The sequence below is a fragment of the Hippoglossus stenolepis genome, chromosome 14 (genome assembly GCF_022539355.2).
Source record: "Hippoglossus stenolepis isolate QCI-W04-F060 chromosome 14, HSTE1.2, whole genome shotgun sequence".
Lineage (NCBI taxonomy): Eukaryota > Metazoa > Chordata > Actinopteri > Pleuronectiformes > Pleuronectidae > Hippoglossus > Hippoglossus stenolepis.
In genome coordinates, this window is record NC_061496.1 from 20,871,311 (window position 1) to 20,891,855 (window position 20,545).

Below are 20,545 nucleotides of genomic sequence, written 5' to 3' on the forward strand. Positions count from 1 at the left end.
ATGATTCAAGAAGGACCTTTTATTTGAACATTGTAGGTCCTTAAATTTCCTGCATGTCCATATACGAAGGCGCCTGCTCATTTCAACCATTCAGAATAATTATAGTTAATTCGCTCAGCAGAGTTGTTTCTCCCTGACAAGCTGTCATCACTGAACCAATCATCTAAACCCTCAATCATATTTATTACAGGCTTGTGAAGAACTCATGCAGCTAAATTCTTACTCAAGGCTCTTTGGTAATGGCAGCAGCAACTTAAACAAAGTGAACTCTGTCAAAATATAAGTCTGAATGCGAGTCTGAGGCCACAGCTCACAGGACCTAAGTGGATTAGCTTGTGATAGCATGGAATTTCACTGTCACTGACAGTTACGTTATAAAATAAAACACGGGAAAGAACTGAAAAATTAAAACATGCTAGAAACAAAAGAAAAAGTAATTCAAGTAGAATTTATTATGAAGTAAAAATTGTATTCACCGAAGCTGTTTTACTGAGAAAAAGAATGATTCTGTAGTTTTCAGATTCATTATAGTGTTTTTCTCAATATTGCATCTTATTTTTACAATGCTTTTTATCTATTTTAGTTTTTATTTCAACCTTGTAAGGAAGATAGATTTCTGACTGGAGAACAGAACCACATTGTGCACAAGGTCATATTTACTTATTGAACACTTTGGGATTTCTTCAGTTTTAAAAACCTGTGATCATCAGGATCAAGTGGCTGAAAGACCCTGATCTTCAGAGTAAACTGCAGCTTTTTGAAATTGCAAGAAGAACCATTATGATGTAAGTCTTTGTTGAGAAAACACTTAATCATTACATATAGGTTAAATGATGGGGACTGATATAATCTTGGAGGAATATAAAACAAAGGAAGAAGAAGAAGGTAATCCCCCAGTTTTGTCAAGTGAATTTATCAGGACTGTGAACTCGGGGTCACTTGACTAAATCCTTGATGCTTGGTTGAAACCTCTTTGTGCTGATGATGCCCTTCAGCTTGCAGACACCTGCAGCCTGCGGCCCAGGTCCTCTCCTCCCGGTCTGCCTCATGTGACTGGACCATAGACTGGATATAAAAAGGTCTGGACCATAGACTGTATATAAAAAGGTCTGGATCATATACTGTGTATAAAAAGGTCTGGATCATAGACTGTATCTGAAATAGTCTGGACCATAGACTGGATAGAAAAGGTCTGGACCATAGACTGGATATAAAAAGGTCTGGATCATATACTGTGTATAAAAAGGTCTGGACCATAGACTGGATAGAAAAGGTCTGGACCATAGACTGGATAGAAAAGGTCTGGACCACTTCATGCGCTTTGATCGCAGACTTCAGTAGCTGCGCTGGCACAAAGACACAAAACTGTCAAGCGCGCAGAAATCACCTTAGGAAGACCGGAAATCGTCGCATCTCTTTGTCTCGGGAAACAAATGCAAAATATTTTTTTAATGATGTAGTACGGTTTGAGTCATTCTCAGATGCATGAACACCTGCAACTCTATTATGGCTGAAAAAGAACGAGCTCAAGCATTTAAATAGTCAAAACGTGTTTTATAGGGTCTGCGTTTTATGTTATTCAAAATAAATCTGAATCAGAAATCATTCCTTGTGACTTACAAAATATAAATTGCCTAATGGGTGCATTTTTTTTTTATTGACAGGCTTCACTCTCATCAAAGACTTTATATTATTTGGTTTTATTTTGAAAATGTGAGCGGATATGGATCTTATTTTCTACTCCAACGGTCTTGACACGTGAGACAAAATAAAGTGTGATCTCGGTGGTACCCGCACATCCAGCTGTCAGTTGTGTGACACGCACTGAGCTGAGAGAAGAACAGGAATGCACCTTTTACTACTCATTGAAAAACCACACGCTTCAACTCCAGCTCGTGTCTCCGCATCTCTTACCAATGGACTGAAAATGGACATTTGGATAAAAGTGTCTTCATTGAACCGCAGCCCCTCAGTCATGTGCGACCCTGTGGTAAAGTGGAGCGCACGGTCTGGACTCGGACTTGTCACTTGTTTCCGTGCGTGAGATGAAAAAGCTCTGCGATGGTTTTCACGTTCAATTCACAATGAGCGCGCACATCCCGGAGTCCAACTCCAGCGGCAACTTGACTCCCGCGGTGACCGAGGCGGGCGCCGCGCTCCCGGGCTACCAGGTGGTGATCCTGTCGGTGCTCATGGTGACGCTGGTCGTGGTGGTGGTGGCCGGGAACGCACTGGTCATCATGGCTTTCATCGTGGACAAAACCCTGAGGACTCAGAGCAACTACTTCTTTCTGAACCTCGCCATATCTGATTTTCTCGTGGGTGAGTTAATGGTGCATCTTCCTCTTCTCTTTGTGTCTCCTCAGTTTTCTTGCTTTTGTTCCCGCCTGTGAATGAAACACCACTAACATGCTTATTGTGCACACCCACCACAACGCATTGTCATTTCCCTGCATGTAATTATAGTGATTCACTGTTCAAGTGTGGCTTGTTCAGGATGACCTTACCGCCCTTATGTTACAGTGCATTTGCAGATAGCCACTATTTTATATATAATCAGCCACTCACACCCCTCTGGAGAGTGCAGCTCTTCAACCCATTGGATGAATTACAGCCTCCTCTTCAATGCAACTATCAATGCACACTGCTTTTGTCTTCACCCACTGTCATTTTTTGTCAAATTGAACAGGTATCACATCCACACAGTCTGGAGAGGTTTGACTGTTCATACTTGATTCGTTCTGGCATTGGATCATCATGCAGAGTGTGTGTCTGTGTGTGTGTGTGTGTGTGTGTGTGTGTGTGTGTGTGTGTGTGTGTGTGTGTGTGTGTGTGTGTGTGCGTGTGCGTGTGTTTGTGTGTGTTCCAGGTGCCTTCTGTATCCCAGTGTACATCCCGTACAGCCTGACGGGTCGATGGATGCTGGGTAAGGGTCTCTGCAAGGTGTGGCTGGTCATGGACTACCTGCTCTGCACCGCATCAGTCTTCAACATTGTCCTCATTAGTTATGACCGCTTCCTGTCAGTCACAAGGGCTGTAAGTACAGGCTGTGAAGGTGCTCATTACCACACACACACACACACACACACACACACACACACACACACACACACAGGTAACTGACATACTGACACAGTCAGTTCTAAAATGTTTCCTTTCCATTTACATTCACAGATTTATACCTCCTAAAGGGATAGTTCACCCAAAAATGAAAATTCACTCATTATCTACTCACTACTATACCGATGGAGGGGTGGGTGAAGTGTTTGAGTCCACAAAACACTTTTGGAGTTTCAGGGGTAAAGAGTGTTGCAGCCAAATCCAATACAATTGAAGTAAATGGTGACCACTTCTTCAAACGGCATAGTGGTGAGTAGATAATGAGTGAATTTTCATTTTTGGGTGAACTATCCCTTTAAGAGTGTGTGTCTTCAATCAATCATTTTCTTTGTGTGGTTAATCTGGTCGGTAAATATTGTCAATGCAAACATGAGCTTTTAACTCAGTAGTCCGCGCGTATGGACATTAACATGTTAATGGTGCTCTCCTTTGTTTTAACATGCAAATTTTAGTGTAAGACTACCACCCACTTACTAAAAGTGCATTACTTTCACTGTCCACCATGTTATTTTACTGTCCCAATTCTGAGTGTGTGTCCACAGCATAGTGTCTTCAAAAATTTAATAGAAAAAGTGATAAACCAAAATTATGATGATTAACACATTTCCAAAATCAACATTTACTGCTAGCTTATGGTTAAACTATTAAGTGTGTATTACATAGGAATTAGTGAATGACAGAATGAGAGTGTAATATCAGACATAGTTAAAGTTCGAAAAATGTGCCTTGGCAACGTCATAGGCCGTTTTAAGACATCAATTTTGCCTTTCAGGAATGAACAATGCAATGTGTTCTCGTTGTTTTGTTCATTTTCGCATCTGTCGCGTTCCAGAAACGTCATCTTCTCTCTCACTTGAATTTTCTGAACATCTTCCCGCTGTATTCTCATGTGTTCACTGGGACATTCTCTGGACATTTTACTTGGGGTCTGACCGGAAAAAGTCTGGAGAATGTCTGGGGCCACTGACTCATCCCCTGTGGATGATTTCAGGAGAAAGTCTGGCGTTCAGTGCGTGTCTAAAAGCATCAGTGGTGATGTTCAGGACTGAGGCTTTCTTTCCCTTATCATCTTTTAAGAGGTGTAAGTCGTGGGAGATTTGGGTTGTCGAGTGAAATATGCTGTAGAGCTGCTTTATGGGAAATAGAGTTTGGGATGTAGGGATTTTGGAGCTTGACTCACACTGCAGACCAACATTTCTCGGTCTCTGCTGCTTTGATTTCAATCATTCATTGGTGAGCCCTCCCGCCTCTAGGTGAAAGTGAAAGACTAAATGGCTGCAATGCTCCTTTACAGAGGCTTCTAACCAGAAACAAGAACAATCAGATATTTGTTGCTTCGTATGACGAGTTCATTGTAAATCCATCCTTAATATTCAATCATCATCATTTTTTGGCATCGGACCCAATAGACTGTATGTACAGTATTGATCATCACTTATTAATTTGTTCCTGAGACTAAATCTGAAGATCCGCCAGACAACACGATCATTTGAGCTTTATTTAATGTGGATCATATTTATAGTCTCACAGCCTGTGTAATTTACTAATTGTGACCGAGCTCACTTATACAGAAGAATAACCTTATTTGGCTGCTTACTAAGCAGTGTTTGATAAATAAATCTCTGTACTTGTTTTTACCTTTGCCCTATTGTGATTGACATTTTAATCTCAGTAGCTTCGTAGGAAATATTATTTATTTATGGAATAATCTTTGATCAGTCGTGAGCAGGCTTTCTGTAATTTGAAGAAAATGGAAAATGGAATTGAGGCTGTGCTTTTGGAATGACTTCTCGAGACTGGGGCCAGAATCTATTATTTTATTATGAAGTGGCTCCACTGGATTTATATTGACTTAAAACTCAGACTAACAGTCACATAGCAGAACTACAAACAATCGGAGCAATTAATAATGCGATGCAAAGAAAAATTAATGAACTATTGCAGGATTCTCTGAGTAGTATGGCAGACACATGTTATGTCATATCAAAAACCAGTGACAGTGCAGTTGTTTGTTCTTGTTTTAGAGGGAAATATATCATACACTTTGTTTATCACTGCCTGATAGTGGATTCCACAGACCCCCCCCCCCCCATGTCACCAGCAGCCATCTTGATGTTAACAAAAATGCCTTAGCAGTGCTCATCTGTCAGTCAAACTGACCAAACCCGCCCTATTTTAGATAAATGGTAGTGATTGGCCTGGCCTGTCTCAGGACAGATAGAAAAGGGGTGGTACGGAGCCATCTGTGAGCGCGAATAAACATGAGCTTGCTGATTGGTCTGGTTTCCAGGCTAATTTGCAACTTCATTGTCTCACGCTGACATACCCAGCTGTTGCCAATGCAGAGAGACATTTGATGGTTTCTGGCAAAGGAGAGATGAAAACCTACAACAACAAAATGGGGAGAGTGGAAAATAGAGGAGCCCTGCTCAATGATAGATTAGACTGAGGAGAGGTGAAGTGAAAATAGAGTAAGTGAAAACAGAATGAGCGACGGGTGATGACGAGGGAGGAGTGGATTGGGAGAAACCAGATGTCTCTTTCACACTCCTGATCATTGTGGCTCTCAGCCCGAATATATATGAGGCTCATGTGTCGGTTTCACTTACAGCGTCTCCCTGACAATCAGAGCACAATACAAACAGGGCTTCATTTGAACAAGACACTCAGAGCAGAAGCAAGTGCATTTGTCAAATTGATAAAACTGTATATGAGCATCTGAGGCTCTTTGAGATGCAACAAATAGCAGTAAACTTGTGTTCATAGTGTATCCATTTTAAGTCACACTTCTCTTTTGGCACAGGTTAAATACAGAGCACAACGAAATATGACCCGCCAGGCTGTGCTCAAGATGGTGGCGGTGTGGGTGTTGGCCTTCCTCATCTACGGCCCTGCCATCATCTTCTGGGAGGCAATCTTCGGCCAGAGCATCGTCCCGTCCCACGAGTGCTACGCAGAGTTTTATTACACTTGGTACTTTCTGCTCTCTGCTTCAACCTTCGAGTTCTTCACCCCATTCGTGTCGGTGACCTTTTTCAACCTCAGCATTTACCTAAACATCCATCGCAGGAACAAGAACGGAGGCGCCTGTGCCGAGGACGACACCAAGACTCAGAGGAACATTAAGAAGTCCTGCGACGGAGGAGCCTGGTCTGTGTTTTTTGTCAAAACTCGAAAGGTGTCATCCAGCGAGCCCACTGCCATCTCTGCAGTTATCGAGGACGATGACGTCCTTTCCTGTGGAGAGCCAAATACCAGTCAGATATTCACGCAGAGGGAGAAGTGCTCTCCACACAGAAAGAACTCCAGGATGTTTCAGCACACAGCCTCCGGCTTGGCGCCTGGTCGTAGGACACAGGGATCTCGCCTTTCCAGAGACAAAAAGATTGCCAAATCTTTGGCCATTATAGTCTGCATATTTGGGATTTGCTGGGCTCCTTACACTCTACTAATGATTATCCGGGCTGTTTGTAGTGGCGAATGTGTGGCAAACCACTGGTACGAGATAACATTCTGGCTCCTGTGGTTGAACTCAGCCATCAACCCGTTCCTGTATCCTCTGTGCCACAGCAGCTTTCGAAGGGCTTTCTCAAAGATACTGTGTCCTAAGAGACAATCAGTGCAGCCTCAGATTGAGGCTCAGTCTTGTTAGTTGACTCAACTACACTTCCATGCTTAATGAATGCAGTATCTGTTGTGGGTCAAACACTGTAAAAATCCATGTACTGTTCTTCCATCAGAAAAAAATCCAGTTTTCAAAAAAAAGACAAATGTTTACATTTGAGTGAGGACTGTCAGAGAATATGTGATAGCAATATGAAAAGACGTAGTGTGAGAAAATGTAACTGCAGATATAAAGCAGTGGCCTATGTTGCACCTTTAAAAGTGGAATTGTCCTTGATTACAGTGCGCCATTGATCCGATTTTCCGATTTTCATCTTCAACCTTCCCAGACAATCTCTGCAAACAGGACTCAAAGGAATGTTGGGGTTTGGCTTTGTCACTACTGAGCTCTTTATGTGCTGAAGGCTTTATATTATACAGCCGAACAGAGGGTGATTACCATAATTTAGTCTAAGATGTTATACAAAAACTGGAGCAGACCAGGTTCTTAAATTGCAGTCTGTCTGAATTCAAGAATTCAAACAGCAAAGGGAGACAACAGCGCTAGCTAACATCCAGTTTTTCACAGTGCTGCTGTTGCAAGAAAATCTTTCAACTCCCCTTCATATTCATTTGACGTGAAGGAGGAATTTTGTAGTCTTTAATTGTTTTATAAAGTTTCATTACACCCCTGCACATGAAACCCTTTCACTTTAGAGATGTGTATTCATTGCAATTCATTTGAAAAGGAAGGCCCTTTGCTTATTGTTTGCCATATCAAGTTTTTCATCATGCAGCAATAGAACTTGGTACATTGACAAATGTGGAGGCCTCGAAGTTCAGAGCAGCTGAACAGATTAACCTGTATTTGTTCACTGAATACTGAGTGTACTTTTTACCACAGTGATGTTTTCTATCATTTTATCTGAAAAGCAAGTGAGTGGAAGGGGGAATCAGCTGTTTTCTGCCAATACTGTATCTGCACTTCATTTCTTGTTGATGTTTAAGATGTACAGCACTACTACATGAGGGTAGCATTAAAACTTTTGTACAATAATGTCTGTGCCAAGCTAGATGGATGTGTTCTTTAGTATTTATTCAAAGACTTGACTGGTTTGTACCACCTGAACTACTACTTTACTACTTTGTATGAAGGCTATGAATGTGTCGGTGTAAGCAGCCAATCAAATAATAAAAACGACTGCCCACAGGTTTTGTAACCGTGCATTATTGGTTAAGTTTGGAATTCAGGTAGTGTTGAATATAGTTTGACAGTTTGGGAAATAAACCAAAGAAAGAAAGATGGAAAATGCTAACATGTCTGTAAAGTGAAACTTAAGCTACAAGTAGGAGATCATTAGCCTCCCTTAGCGTTAAGACTGGAAACGGAGGAACAGCCTCCTGACTCTCTTAATGTAACAAAGTCTAACTGCGTTCACACAGCTACATTTTAGCTGTGTCGTGTCTGAATTGAAATAAGATGCATATTTGCCCAAAGTGATGCAGACACTTCAAACAACAAATACAGAGACAAGCAAAAGAGTTTGTGGTGGGTTTTGAGCTGAACAGAAACTTAGCTTATGGCGAACAGTCTATATATTGGACAAGTGATCTGATTGCTCTACCCTGGTAAGACACCAAAGAAAAATGTCGTAACTTCTTGTCCTAACGTGTCAAAGCTCAAAAGAACCAAGCAAACTGTTTCAAGTCTTTATGCCAACAGTCTGCTGTGGCTGCACATTGATCGGATGATTACAAGAGTGCTATCAATCATCTCATCTAACTCTTACAACAAAGCATTTCAACTTATTTGCCAAAATGTTGAACTAACGCTGTAAAGGCCTTGTTCAGAACAGCAGTCTTGGATGATCCAATCACAAGTGGACGGCTTCAAGTTCAGGTGTGAACGCACCCAAGTTGCTCTGAGGACACATTTGAGATCCAGTCACTCAGACTGCATCCAGAGATGGGCTGGGACGCATGTGGGCCACATATGAAGGACCGCCTATACTCAGCTGATGTACTCTGACCTGCTAGAGGTTGATAATGAACTGAAAGTATTTTTATACAATGCCTCCCACATATGCTCCTTGCCCTTCTCTCTCTCTCTCTCTCTCTCTCTCTCTCTCTCTCTCTCTCTCTCTCTCTCTCTCTCTCTCTCTCTATCTGATTCTGTCACTCACATAAACACATCGCGGGCGGACCTGTCTGTCTAACTCAGACTTTCTGAAAAACATCATTTGGTATTCACAAACAGAATTGACATGCATATTTATTTGCATATAGAGTCCTGACGTAGGATACAATAAAGTAGTCACTCGAGACACGTGGAGATGCACTATAATACCAGGTGTGAACTGACGTACTCCGAGCCGTCCACTTGTAGTCAGGTCTCTAGAGAAAGATTTGAATACCAGGTATAAACAAAGCCTAAGGGTTTTGTATGAAGTCAATTGGTTCTGGTTGCTGTGATAAGAACGGACAAGATAAGACTGACATGAGATGGTTCACGTGAGCTGAGTGGGTGGAGAGGAATCTTTTACTGTACGTATCACACTCAGCTGCTACTATTGAACACAGAAGAAAGTTATGAAATATAAAAGACTGCCGATGTTTCTTTAGAGGCCAAGTCTTCACAAAAGACTCATCGATGCAGATCTTGTTTTTAAGAATGCTGTCAAGCTTTTTATGATCTGATAACTAGTTCAAGATAAATGAAAGGCATGTCAGAACTGTAGGGCTTTGACCTTTGGTACATATTTACAGCACAGATGAACAGAATCAGAATATGTCCGGAAAAGCATCCTCAGGGATTTGAGACCGCCAGGAAACAACACTGTTGCTCTGTGCTGTGGGAATAATGTGGGACAATTTACTTGAGGGAAAACAGACCCTCGGAGACTGTTGAACCCTGGGACACATGCTGCAGCTCAAGTTATGGTGTTGAAAGAAATTATATTTACTAGATTATTTTTGACTTTTTCCTGCCAACAACTACAACTTTATGTCTTAAAGTCAAGTACAGTAATAAATACAGTATGGAAAGAGAAATACAAAGCATGCAGCTTATGCATATTGTTTATATGGCAGGTTCATGGGTTCAGCAGGGACAGATGCAGAAGATCAGTACCTTCGAAGCATTTAGTGACATATGTGAGCCGAATCTCGGTAACACTTTGGAAACACTCCCATCATCAGACTTTCCATCTCCACTTCTGACTGTGGATACAACACACCACATTAAGTGGCTTTTGTTTTAACAAAGTTCCTTCTATTCAAACACAATCTAAAGAATGACATTTTTTCTCCCCAGCCATCTTTTAGTTCTCTCTGCAGGAACTCTTGAGATTAAATAGATTTTTTTTGTCTATTTGGTGGTATCGTTCTGCCACTGACCCCATTTAATAACAATGGTTTAAATATAGCAGTTATTGTGGGTGTTGATTCACTGCTGACAACTGAAAATAATTTTCCTAAACAGTTCCAAAAAATGTAAGACAAATGAGACACAAATGGAAAATGGACTTCTTAGTTGAGGAGCTCAAGTGTCACCCTCCCTCTCCCCCCAAAATAGTCAATTTGAAGGCATTTCTGAAAAGGTTAGCTGAGGATGAGATGAATAGACCGGGTGTAGGTGACCTGTGCAGAGACGCAGGTGGACTTGCAAATAGAAAACAAAATGCTCAGCAGTGTATTGACACTGTTTGCGAGCGCTGTGGGACGCCTGACAACCAATATTCACAGCCTTTCTAAACGGAAATTGGAAGCAGTTCACATCCTTCTAGTTCACATTTGGATTGCCCTGGGATACAGTGACAGTTAATAATTGTTACGGAACCAAATTTCTGTTGAGCACAAAACACAGATGAGATCCTCGAGCACTGGAGGGGGAACACACGGATCTCTGCTTCTTCTGTTTTGTGTCAAAGGGAAGATTGTTTTATAGAGAGGCAAAGACCTGGAGTATAAATGCTGCTCCCTCGACAAGACGGCACGTGTTTCCAAGGTGATAAACTGCGTGTAAACACAAGTCATTTACACAAAACAAAAGAATTGAAATGCACTGTGGAATATTCTCTCAAATAGACAGACTTAAATACAAGCAATTTTATAGTTCTTGTTTCTGTCCAATTAGTCAAATTGCTGAAAATCACTTTTCTCGAATTAGGTCAACAACATCTTGTCCTTGTCGAAGTAAAATTGTAAATTTCTCATACTTGGCGTTTCAACTCCAGGTTTGCCTTCTAGGTTTCTGAGTAAACAGCTTAATGTCAGAACAGTTTCCCAGGAACAGGGTTTGTTTTCCTCAGCTGTTATTAGTGACGTGTTGTCAGACTGAGTGACGTCCATTGAGAGGACACAGACAGGAAACATCCCACTTGTCTTTTCTATGACATCGGAGGAAAGTCACTTGCAAATATTTGTTTTACAGCACAAACCTCAGTTCACATAATATTACCACGAACAAAATATGATGAGTCACTTTTTCTTGTTTTCATGATATTATATGAAAATAAAGCAGTGTTACAGAGAATTATCACATGAACCTTCAAGGGATAGTTCACCAAAAATATTTGATCCACTCATTATCTACTCACCACTGTGCAGATGGAGGGGTGGGTGAAGTGTTTGAGTCCACAAAACTCTTTAGGAGTTTCAGGGGTAAACAGTGTTGCAGCCAAATCCAATACAATTTAAGTAAATGGTGACCACTTCTTCAAACATATATGCAACAGAAAAAAAAACATTAAATGCCTCCATACTGCTCCTGTGGTGTCATCCAAGTGTCTGGAAGCCCCGACATAAATTTTTCGACTCGAAACGGCGTCATTTACACCAAGTTTTTATCTTAAATGTCCTCAGGTATCCTCCTCCGTTGCTGCGTTCACATTCGCACGCACACACCAATACTATCACTAATCTGTAATGATCACATTAGGGATTATGAGAGGACGAAGAAAATCAGATGACAGGAAATATTTTTTTATTTGCATGTAATTTCGTTTTTTTTTGTGTAAAACTTATGACTAAAACACACCATTTGTAACAGTTTTTTTTAAACCTTTCTGTGCCCACCATATCGTGTAACCCCCCCGGGGGGGTCCCGACCCTTACTTCCGGAACCATTAGGTTGTCAGTTCACCAAGACAATACCATCAGCAGTACCATCATACTAAGTACTTACAAAATGAGTTCTGCCACTTGTATCTCCCATCCAGGTGCGACACCTGGCTCCGCTCTTCACTGATTTTTCCTGAATGGGACACGATTTACGATGGATCAGGTTCAACGGGAGTTTTTGATTTGAGAGCTCAAGCAAGGTGATCCTTTAATGTAATGCTCCTAATGCTCCCTGCTCTGTGTTTCAGAGAGATATTGTTTCCAAATTTTGACTTAACTGCCCATGGGCACGGATACACAAACAGCAAAGTAATGAGTGTGATCAGATAGCCAAGCAGTGACTAAACAAAGCCAAAGCAATAACATAAACTGCTGATGTGTGTGGCATTAATATTTCATTTTCCCAGAGCCTGCTCATTCAAGAACAAATAAGACATTGTAAACCTGTCAAACTGCAGCACAAACTGATGTTCTATTGATTTGCCATTTGTGTTTCTTTTACTCAGACAGAAAACATGGCGATCTGACATGTTGATTTGATAACCTGTTGGTGCAGAGTGAGCCTCTGGTTCCACCTCATTACTGCCTGCTGCTCTCTACTGTGTCCCAGCTTTACACTGCGTAGAGACCAGTACTAGTCAGTTTGTAGTCAGTGCTGATCTCTCAACCATGCGGAACATAGAGGACAGCAATGTTTAAAATGCATGGATAAAAAAAATACATTACCTTAAATGTTTGCTTATTTGGATTAGTATCCAGGTATATAATGATTTTGTTTTTTCCATAGTTCTGTCTGACAACCTTTGTCCTCAATAATTACATTCAAAGTTCACCTGAAAGAGTAAAACTAGGTCATTCTGAAGCGTTGGCAAACGCCACAGTATCACAGCCGGGGTTTTGATGAACTACTAAAGTTGGACATTGACTTGTGATTATGTTGTATAAGCAGCTAACTCTGTGTAATAATATAAAACCACTACTGCAGCGGTCACTCGTAAAAATGATATGAGTGTGAATTTTATTCAAGAGTGTCCAAGGTGAGCCACGCCTCTCACCCCAAGACGTTTTGAGATTGGCTGCAGCCGCTGACCACAACCCTCAAAGTATAAGTGATGTAAATAAAGGACGGATGAATTTCATTCCTCATTTTCTATTTTAAACATAATAATGATATGAAGATCATGAAAATTGTACAACAAAAAGTCATGCCAGTTACTGCATCATTCTCTCCAATGTTCCCATCCAGAGGTGAGCTCAGGACTCAGGACTCAGAAGGATGTGTCTGTGCCCTACATTCACTTGTTTCACTCATCTGTCACTTATCACTCACTGCGACGCTGTCATGAGGAACTTTTCCATTTAGCCTGATTACATTTGACCTTGTTTTATATGCTAATTCACCAAACAGAAGTGAGCAGTGACAGAAACAAATAGACAGCTCACCCATGTTGAGTGGACAGAAAAGTGATCGGGCTGGCATGAATACGCTGATGCCATTAAGGTTGTTGAGGCACTTCTCTTCCCACTACCTGGCATCTGTCCTGAGGAGTCAGACGCTGAGGAGGAGGACACACCTGCTCCGACTGTAAACACAACAGGATCAAAATCACGACCGATGCAGCCTTCTGATTGTCACGTTTCATCTAAACACAAAGCATTGATGTATTTTCTCAATGGCCTTATACGTGTTTTTAAATCCGCATTTAAGTTGACTGATGAATGAAGCATCAAATGAATACATCATCAAATGAAAATAAAAAGGCACACATTTTATTTGTATTGTTATTTTTAGTGCAGCAAAGAGTAAGATGGAAATATGCTCTGATGACATAAAGAAACGTTTATTTTATGCTGTCAACAAATTAACAATGGATCACATGATTACTTTTTTTTATAAAGGTTTGATCATAGTTATGAATCCACAGAGAATTATCCACAAATTCAACTTCAGCTCAATGGAGCTTTGCAGTTTACTTAAAGGTTCAGTGTGTAGAATTTAGTGACATCTAGTGGTAAAGTTGCATGTTGCAGCTGAACACCCCTCACCTCACCCTCCCCTTCCAAACATGAAAGAGAACCTGTGCCTTCAGTTGTCGTTAAAACTTAAAAGGTTTAATTTGTCCAGACTGGGCTACCGTAAAATACATGGCGGCCTTCATAGAGAGGGCCCTCTCCAAATATAAGTATAAATTATTTCAATAGCTGATTGTTGTTGTTCTGGGTTTGTACCCTCATGGTTGAATGCACCTATTGTAAGTCGCTTTGGATAAAAGCGTCAGCTAAATGAAATGTAATGTAATATAAAGGGCTCCTTCTAGGGTAAAGAAAACAGCAGTTCTTACAATTTAGATAAAACACAAACGTGAAAACATCACTAGGATTATTATATATTTAAATTCTGCCAATAGATCCCTTTCACCTAAATCTTACACACTGAACCCTTAAACTCACTGCTACGTGACTGCTGGATGGATCTGACTGTTTGCCAACACATTCAACTTATGTCAGTGTTGTGTTTACAGCTTGTTTCCTCTGCTCTCTAGTAAATAAAAAAAATCCTGTACTTGTTAGCAAACAGTTTGATTTACACATCCAGCAGTTACAGAGCAACATTAATTTAGAGTCATGTATCATCTGGTGCAGGTTCAGTCCAGTGTTCACTCCGTTATTGGTCTCAAACTCCTTGTAATATATCCGGCTCCTCGGCTGGGAATTGCTCCATGTTCACCAGGTTGTCACTAATTGTGTCTACGTGCTGTTTGGTGCTGGGCAGGTAGAGGAAAACAAAACTTTAAAGTTGCGAGTTGGACAGCTGAATAGTGATCTGCTCACCATAAAGCTCTGTAAAGCCGAGGGGAACTGCAGATTTACACAATAAATGTCTGTGGTTTCATCACTACCAATGACTTCACATTATGAGACACTATGACTGGATGCATAACATTTAATAACATTAAAAATTACTGAAATAATTTTACATTCTTTTAACTCATCATGCCTGGTTTACAGCAACAGCCTTTTTACATGCTTTAATAGCAAAACAATAGCTGCTACTGTACAGAACTCAGCTGCTAGGCTTTTAACCAGAACTAACAGGTTTGAACATATCATCCCAGTTTAAGTCTCTTTACACTGGCTTCCAGTATGTTTTAAAATTGATGTAAAGATAATTTGCGTTACCCACAAGGCACTACACGAGCTGACTTTTACTGTTTCTTACTCAATTTTATTGTTTCTTTCATCTTTGTGTTTTATCTGATTGCTTTGATTTGTGAAGCACTTTGTAACTATGTTTTGATAAGTGCTCTATAAATAAAGATTATCATTATTATTATTAAAGTCATTTTTCCAGGAGGAAAAGCATAGTATTTCATACTTAAGTGCTCTTAACTTCCGACGTATTGAAGCATCCCTCATGTTTGTTGTTTTTCAGTCAGATGAGAAACTCTGAGTCTGAAGTGTTGCTTCACAGCTTGTTCAGAATCATTATAAACTGACATCTGTGCTCAGACCACATTGGCAGCTGTCTGCAGTGTGTGTGTGTGTGTGTGTGTGTGTGTGTGTGTGTGTGAGAAAGAGAGTTCTCGTACTCATTTTTATTATCTCTGTGGGACCTTTTCCAGCATAAATACTGACCCTGTCAGGACCTGTAGACCTCAGAGGGACCAAAGCTTGGTCCTATTAAGAAAAAACATAATTTCTGAGCTCCTGGATAATGTTAGTGGTAAGATGTGAATTGGTCACAGTTAAGTTTAGGAATAAGGAGTGAAAGTCAATGCAATGTCCCAATAAGATGATTTGCGCAAACCTGTGTCTTTGTGGTTCAGTTACTCAATCGGTTTACATTGTGATATTATGGGAAATTGTCTTCCTATTGACGACAAAAAGTAAAGACATGTTTTCAGGTTAGGTTTAGGTTAAGGTTAGCGTGAGCGTAAGTCTCTAAGTCAATGTAATATCTGAAGTCATGGAGACACACTGTGTGTGTGTGTGTGTGTGTGTGTGTGTGTGTGTGTGTGTGTTCTTTTCTCTACTAGTGGCATGATTCGAGGCTGCAGTCTCTTTCTTCACTTTACACCAGTCAGGGAATTTAATATTTAGATCTCCCAATAAAACTATTGTGATCTTCAAGGGCACAGTTATTCAGTAAGTTTTTTATCTTTATTTTACAGGATGATGTGGGATGTGACGTGCTGACTGACCTATGTTTTCAGATGCATTATACGCATGTTGCTCACTGTCCCTGCAGAGATCACATCCTCCTGAGATGAAACAGCTGAACAGTGCTTTGACACATGTGCTCCCTGGATCCAGTCTTTTCACATGTTATCTGCAGGGATCTCATATCGGGCAGAATTAAAAAATGTATCACACAGCCAGACCATAGCTTGGGGCATCTTTGTATTGCTGCTCTGACAGCCTTGACCCCTAAAAACATATCCTGTGCTCTCACCGTGTAACCGCTGCAGAAAAAAGTGCCTCCTGTCAGCGAAGCAGGTGCAACACCTGAAGGCGTGCAACAGAAAACATCATTAATAAAAAAACACCCCTGCTTCTCCACAAACACAACCCACTGCAGCTTCTCGTTGCTTAGTATGAGGTGACAGGGCGATAGTGCACGGCGTGGCCTGTGGAGAGAAAATCTCTGCTCCGAGTTGAGCTCTAATTGAAATGAAGGAACCAGCTAAGCGAGCTGAGCAAACATGAATTTGAATACAACATCCGCCACAGGCTGGGGTCCCGGAGCAGGTGGTCTTCAAAGGACGACACTGTCAATAAACACCTGTTTAGAATAGCGTGAGGAAGAAAACCACAACCCTTGAATGGGCTGTATTGATTCCAGAGCCAGCCAATCGAAGCGTAACTGTTGCTGTTTGGCTGTGTTTGCTAACATTTTATTTTATCAGTGAAGAGCATATTGCATTATTGACAGGGGTTCAACCTCCGCGTTCTGGCACAAACAACGTCAGGCTGAGGACAAAAACAATATGTGTCTCAAGATTTATGTTGGCCTGAATCTGAATTGAATCAGACTTCTTGTATGAGCCCAGGAAACTATTACAATATCAGTTTGACCTTTTCTTTTTTCCGAATATTCTGTTGTGAAAATGTCACTGTAGTCAGCGCTCCGAGACTGACTGAGGCATCATAGTGTGGTATAAAACCACAAAGTGTCACTGGATGTATCCATCACTAGAAGAAAGAAACAAAAACATATATATATATATATATATAAAAGTACAACCACTGTTATTTTTTGATTGATTTGAGGCATTGGACCTTTAGCAGCTGGTGAAGCAGGAGGCTCATGCAAATTAAAGCCAATGCCTCTAATGCAAATACTTTATGTTATATATGCAGAGGATGGGAAAGCTTAACTTGTCATTTCTTTAAGTGCCATTAAAATGTGCATAAATTTATTCTATTTTAGAGGCATGCTTTTTTTTGTTTTTAAATGTATGTTGAAAATATACAGACTCGAACCATCTTATGTACATATCTATTTAAACGTTTAAGACACTGGCAGATCATACTGTGCATCTTGAGTGTGCATCAGTGTCTTATAACCATGTTGTCTTCGAGCGGCACCAAAGCTGTGTCCCAATTAAGGGGTCACATCCTTCATCCGCTGCATTTGAAGATCAATGGTGTCAAAGCAGATTAGCTTGTACCATTTTAAAGGCTACTTCAAACGCGGCTGACAAATCCTGTTCTTCAATTCCTAAACAATGAAGGATCCAACGGGCGGATCCCTCTCTGTCCTACCTGTCCCAGGATTCATTGCGGGCCGGTGATGAAGCTAACGTGCAAGCTGTATGGGCGGATGAACTGCAGTAAGTGCAGAAGCTCGAAGTCGGAAACGATGCAACAGTAAGAGCGAGTCAAGCTGGTGACGGTCAAATTCAGTTTGGTCTTTGAAGTCTTCTTGGTCTACTCTCCTTAGAGGTTGTTGATGTGTCAGTCAATGCAAATTTATTTGTTGTGACCTTGTGAGATACAGATGAGTTGGGCTGTACCAGCCTGATGTGTCGGACATTTGTTTTTTTAAGGCTGAGGCTGGGAGAGTATCCTAGGTTGCTGGTTTTGCATTATATATACTATTTTGTTTCTGGTGGCCTTTAGAAGTGTCAACCCTTCAAAATATAAAAGGTTAAAGTCCACAAAATATAAAAGGTTAAAGTCCAAAAAATATAAAAGTTTAAAGTCCACACTACAGCTCAGAAATCAAGTTATGTTATGAGGTGACAAAATTGGGTTTAATGTCTGCATTGTTTCACTTCAATCATGTGTTAGGATTGTGTGTTCTCTGTTGTTTAGGTTTAAATCAGTCTCACACACTCTGGTCCATCATCAACAACTGCTCTCAATTATCAATAATAACCCTAACCCTAACTATGACAACAGGATGATAGGTTTCAGTGTAATTCACTCATTTACTCACTCACTGATCCACCTCAGTAACACTGGGTTCAGATGCACGGGGCCACCTCTCAATAACAATAACACCACCTTGGTATTTCATATTTATTAGACTTACAAAACCTATGGTTACTGCCTCCTACTCTGCTTGTCTATGTAAGAGCCACTGAGGTGTAGTACATATCTCTTCTTTCATGTGATCTGGTAAATATGATGCCTGAGGGTGTGAACAGTTGTAGAAAAGCAACACTGGCTTGATATGACAAAGAAACAGGCTTGACAAATATACATGTGTCCTACAGCCCAAAAGATAAAACCTTTCAGTGACTCCATGGGTGTTGGATACACAGCCACAGGAACGACATCAGGCTCCTTATAAACACTGACACAATATATTTCTGCAAATGGATGTTGGCTGTCTTTTATTGCAAATGACTCTGACTCCAGCTTCACTTGAAATCCCCTGTGCAGTCAGTGATGTACAGACACCACAGTACAGACACCACAGTACAGACACCACAGAGGTTCAAGATTAACAGTCTTTGCAGAAGTCCAATATAGAAGACAATTTGGAGTGAATTTGCTGAACAAAGTGCCACTGTTAGACTCAGAACAAATAACAATGTCATGAGTAAATTGATTTATTACTCCTGAAAAACATCACACATAAAGATAAGCTCAGTGGCCATGATAAAAATCAGACCTGATCAAAGTGCAAGCAATCTTTCTTTTCATATGCAGTCTGTGTCGTCCCGTCACAGGAGATCTGCACACAATCTGGGACACACAAATAGATGCATGCATGATGTTTTTGCAGAGCACCTTAATATATATATATATATATATATTAAGGTGCTCTGCAAAATATATATAGTCTCTTTAGTAATGAACTAAGTTCCTGTATTTCTTGTCTTTGTTTTATGTCATAAATTGAATATCTGTGGGTTGTGTATACATCACATTGGGCCACAGGCGAATCTAGGATTTTTCTAAATCAGGATCCACAAATTATTACATAGGGTCCAATTATTTGTCCAACATCCATGCACACTTCCTGAATCAGTAAGGTGCACAATTAGGTCATTCATTGAATACTGTTAGCTCTATAACTTTGATTCAAAGCCATACATCATTTAATGTCTTTTGAAAATAAATAATTGTTTAAACAAAGATAATAAAATGATTAACATATTGAATAAAACATATTGATAGTATTGTTAATAAATGTCTAGTTTTTATGAAAAAGACTATTGGCAGGACAGAGCACTTCATGGGGCCAATCAGATTTCACCCTGGGCCCCCCTGGCCCCACCCCTGGATCCATTCCTACATTGGGCTTTGAAAACCTGATGTAGATTTGATGGACAAAGACAAGACAGATGAATCAACAAAACAAGGTAATTGAAAGAAGCTTTGGATATTGGTTTGATATATTTTTATTAAAAATGATTAGAAACAATTTTCAAAAAAATCATTAGGAGCTTTGACATCTAACTGTGGAGCTAATGTGACTTTTCTATCCTATAAAACTGATTCAATCAGATCAACCACCATTCGTCACACTCTTCATCTGAGCTCAGTGGGAGCCATCTCTCATCAGCTTTTTGTATTACATAAAAACTGGGCTGCTTTTAAGTTTCAGACAAAACAGTTCAAATGGAGCTTCATTACGTAAAACACCAAAGTCAAACTCTTCACATCATTTAACACGCACCACATGAGCAGTGTCTGACGCCTCCGCTCAGGAGGCATCTGTGTCAAAAACTACTCAACAGATACGAGTGACAATTCCTGAAAAAGGCCTGGGCCAAGATAGAGCTCAACACAGTAGTTTCTGGTGTGGATCCATAAAGCACAGTACATTTCATTAAAACTTTTGTAATTTACTATATATTCAAATGTTGACATCATCTCACTGCAAACAATGCACACAGTAGCACACTGTACTGGAGGTGGAGTGGCCGATGTTGTGAACATCTATGCAAGTGATGTGGTTAGATGGACTGATTACAATCTCACTTTTGCACGAATATACACCAACGTGTGTCTGTATGTTTGTGTTTTAAACAACTTGAAACGGAAACATTGTGTGTCTTTAATGTCTTTATTTGCCTTGGCTCTTTGCCACTACTTGCAATGCAGCAGTCTTAAATAAAACATGTAATGACAGAGGGAGCTGAATGGAGGCTTCATGAAAATACTGCTTCTTTTGACCTGTCAGTCACCTATTGGTGGCAGCGGAGGCAGAATGGCTGGTGGCAAAATAAACAACCCTTTCTCC

At 40.5% G+C, this 20,545-nt stretch overlaps 1 protein-coding gene across 1 annotated transcript; it reads left to right on the forward strand.

The window, feature by feature from the left end:
* The first annotated feature begins 1,076 nt into the window (after positions 1-1,076).
* On the forward strand, positions 1,077-7,927 carry LOC118120596 (histamine H3 receptor). The gene is made up of 3 exons (XM_035175679.2): positions 1,077-2,322; positions 2,870-3,036; positions 5,924-7,927. The coding sequence occupies exons 1-3, from the start codon at positions 2,046-2,048 to the stop codon at positions 6,770-6,772; spliced, it is 1,293 nt and encodes a 430-aa protein (XP_035031570.1). The 5' UTR covers positions 1,077-2,045; the 3' UTR covers positions 6,773-7,927.
* Positions 7,928-20,545: the final 12,618 nt, after the last annotated feature.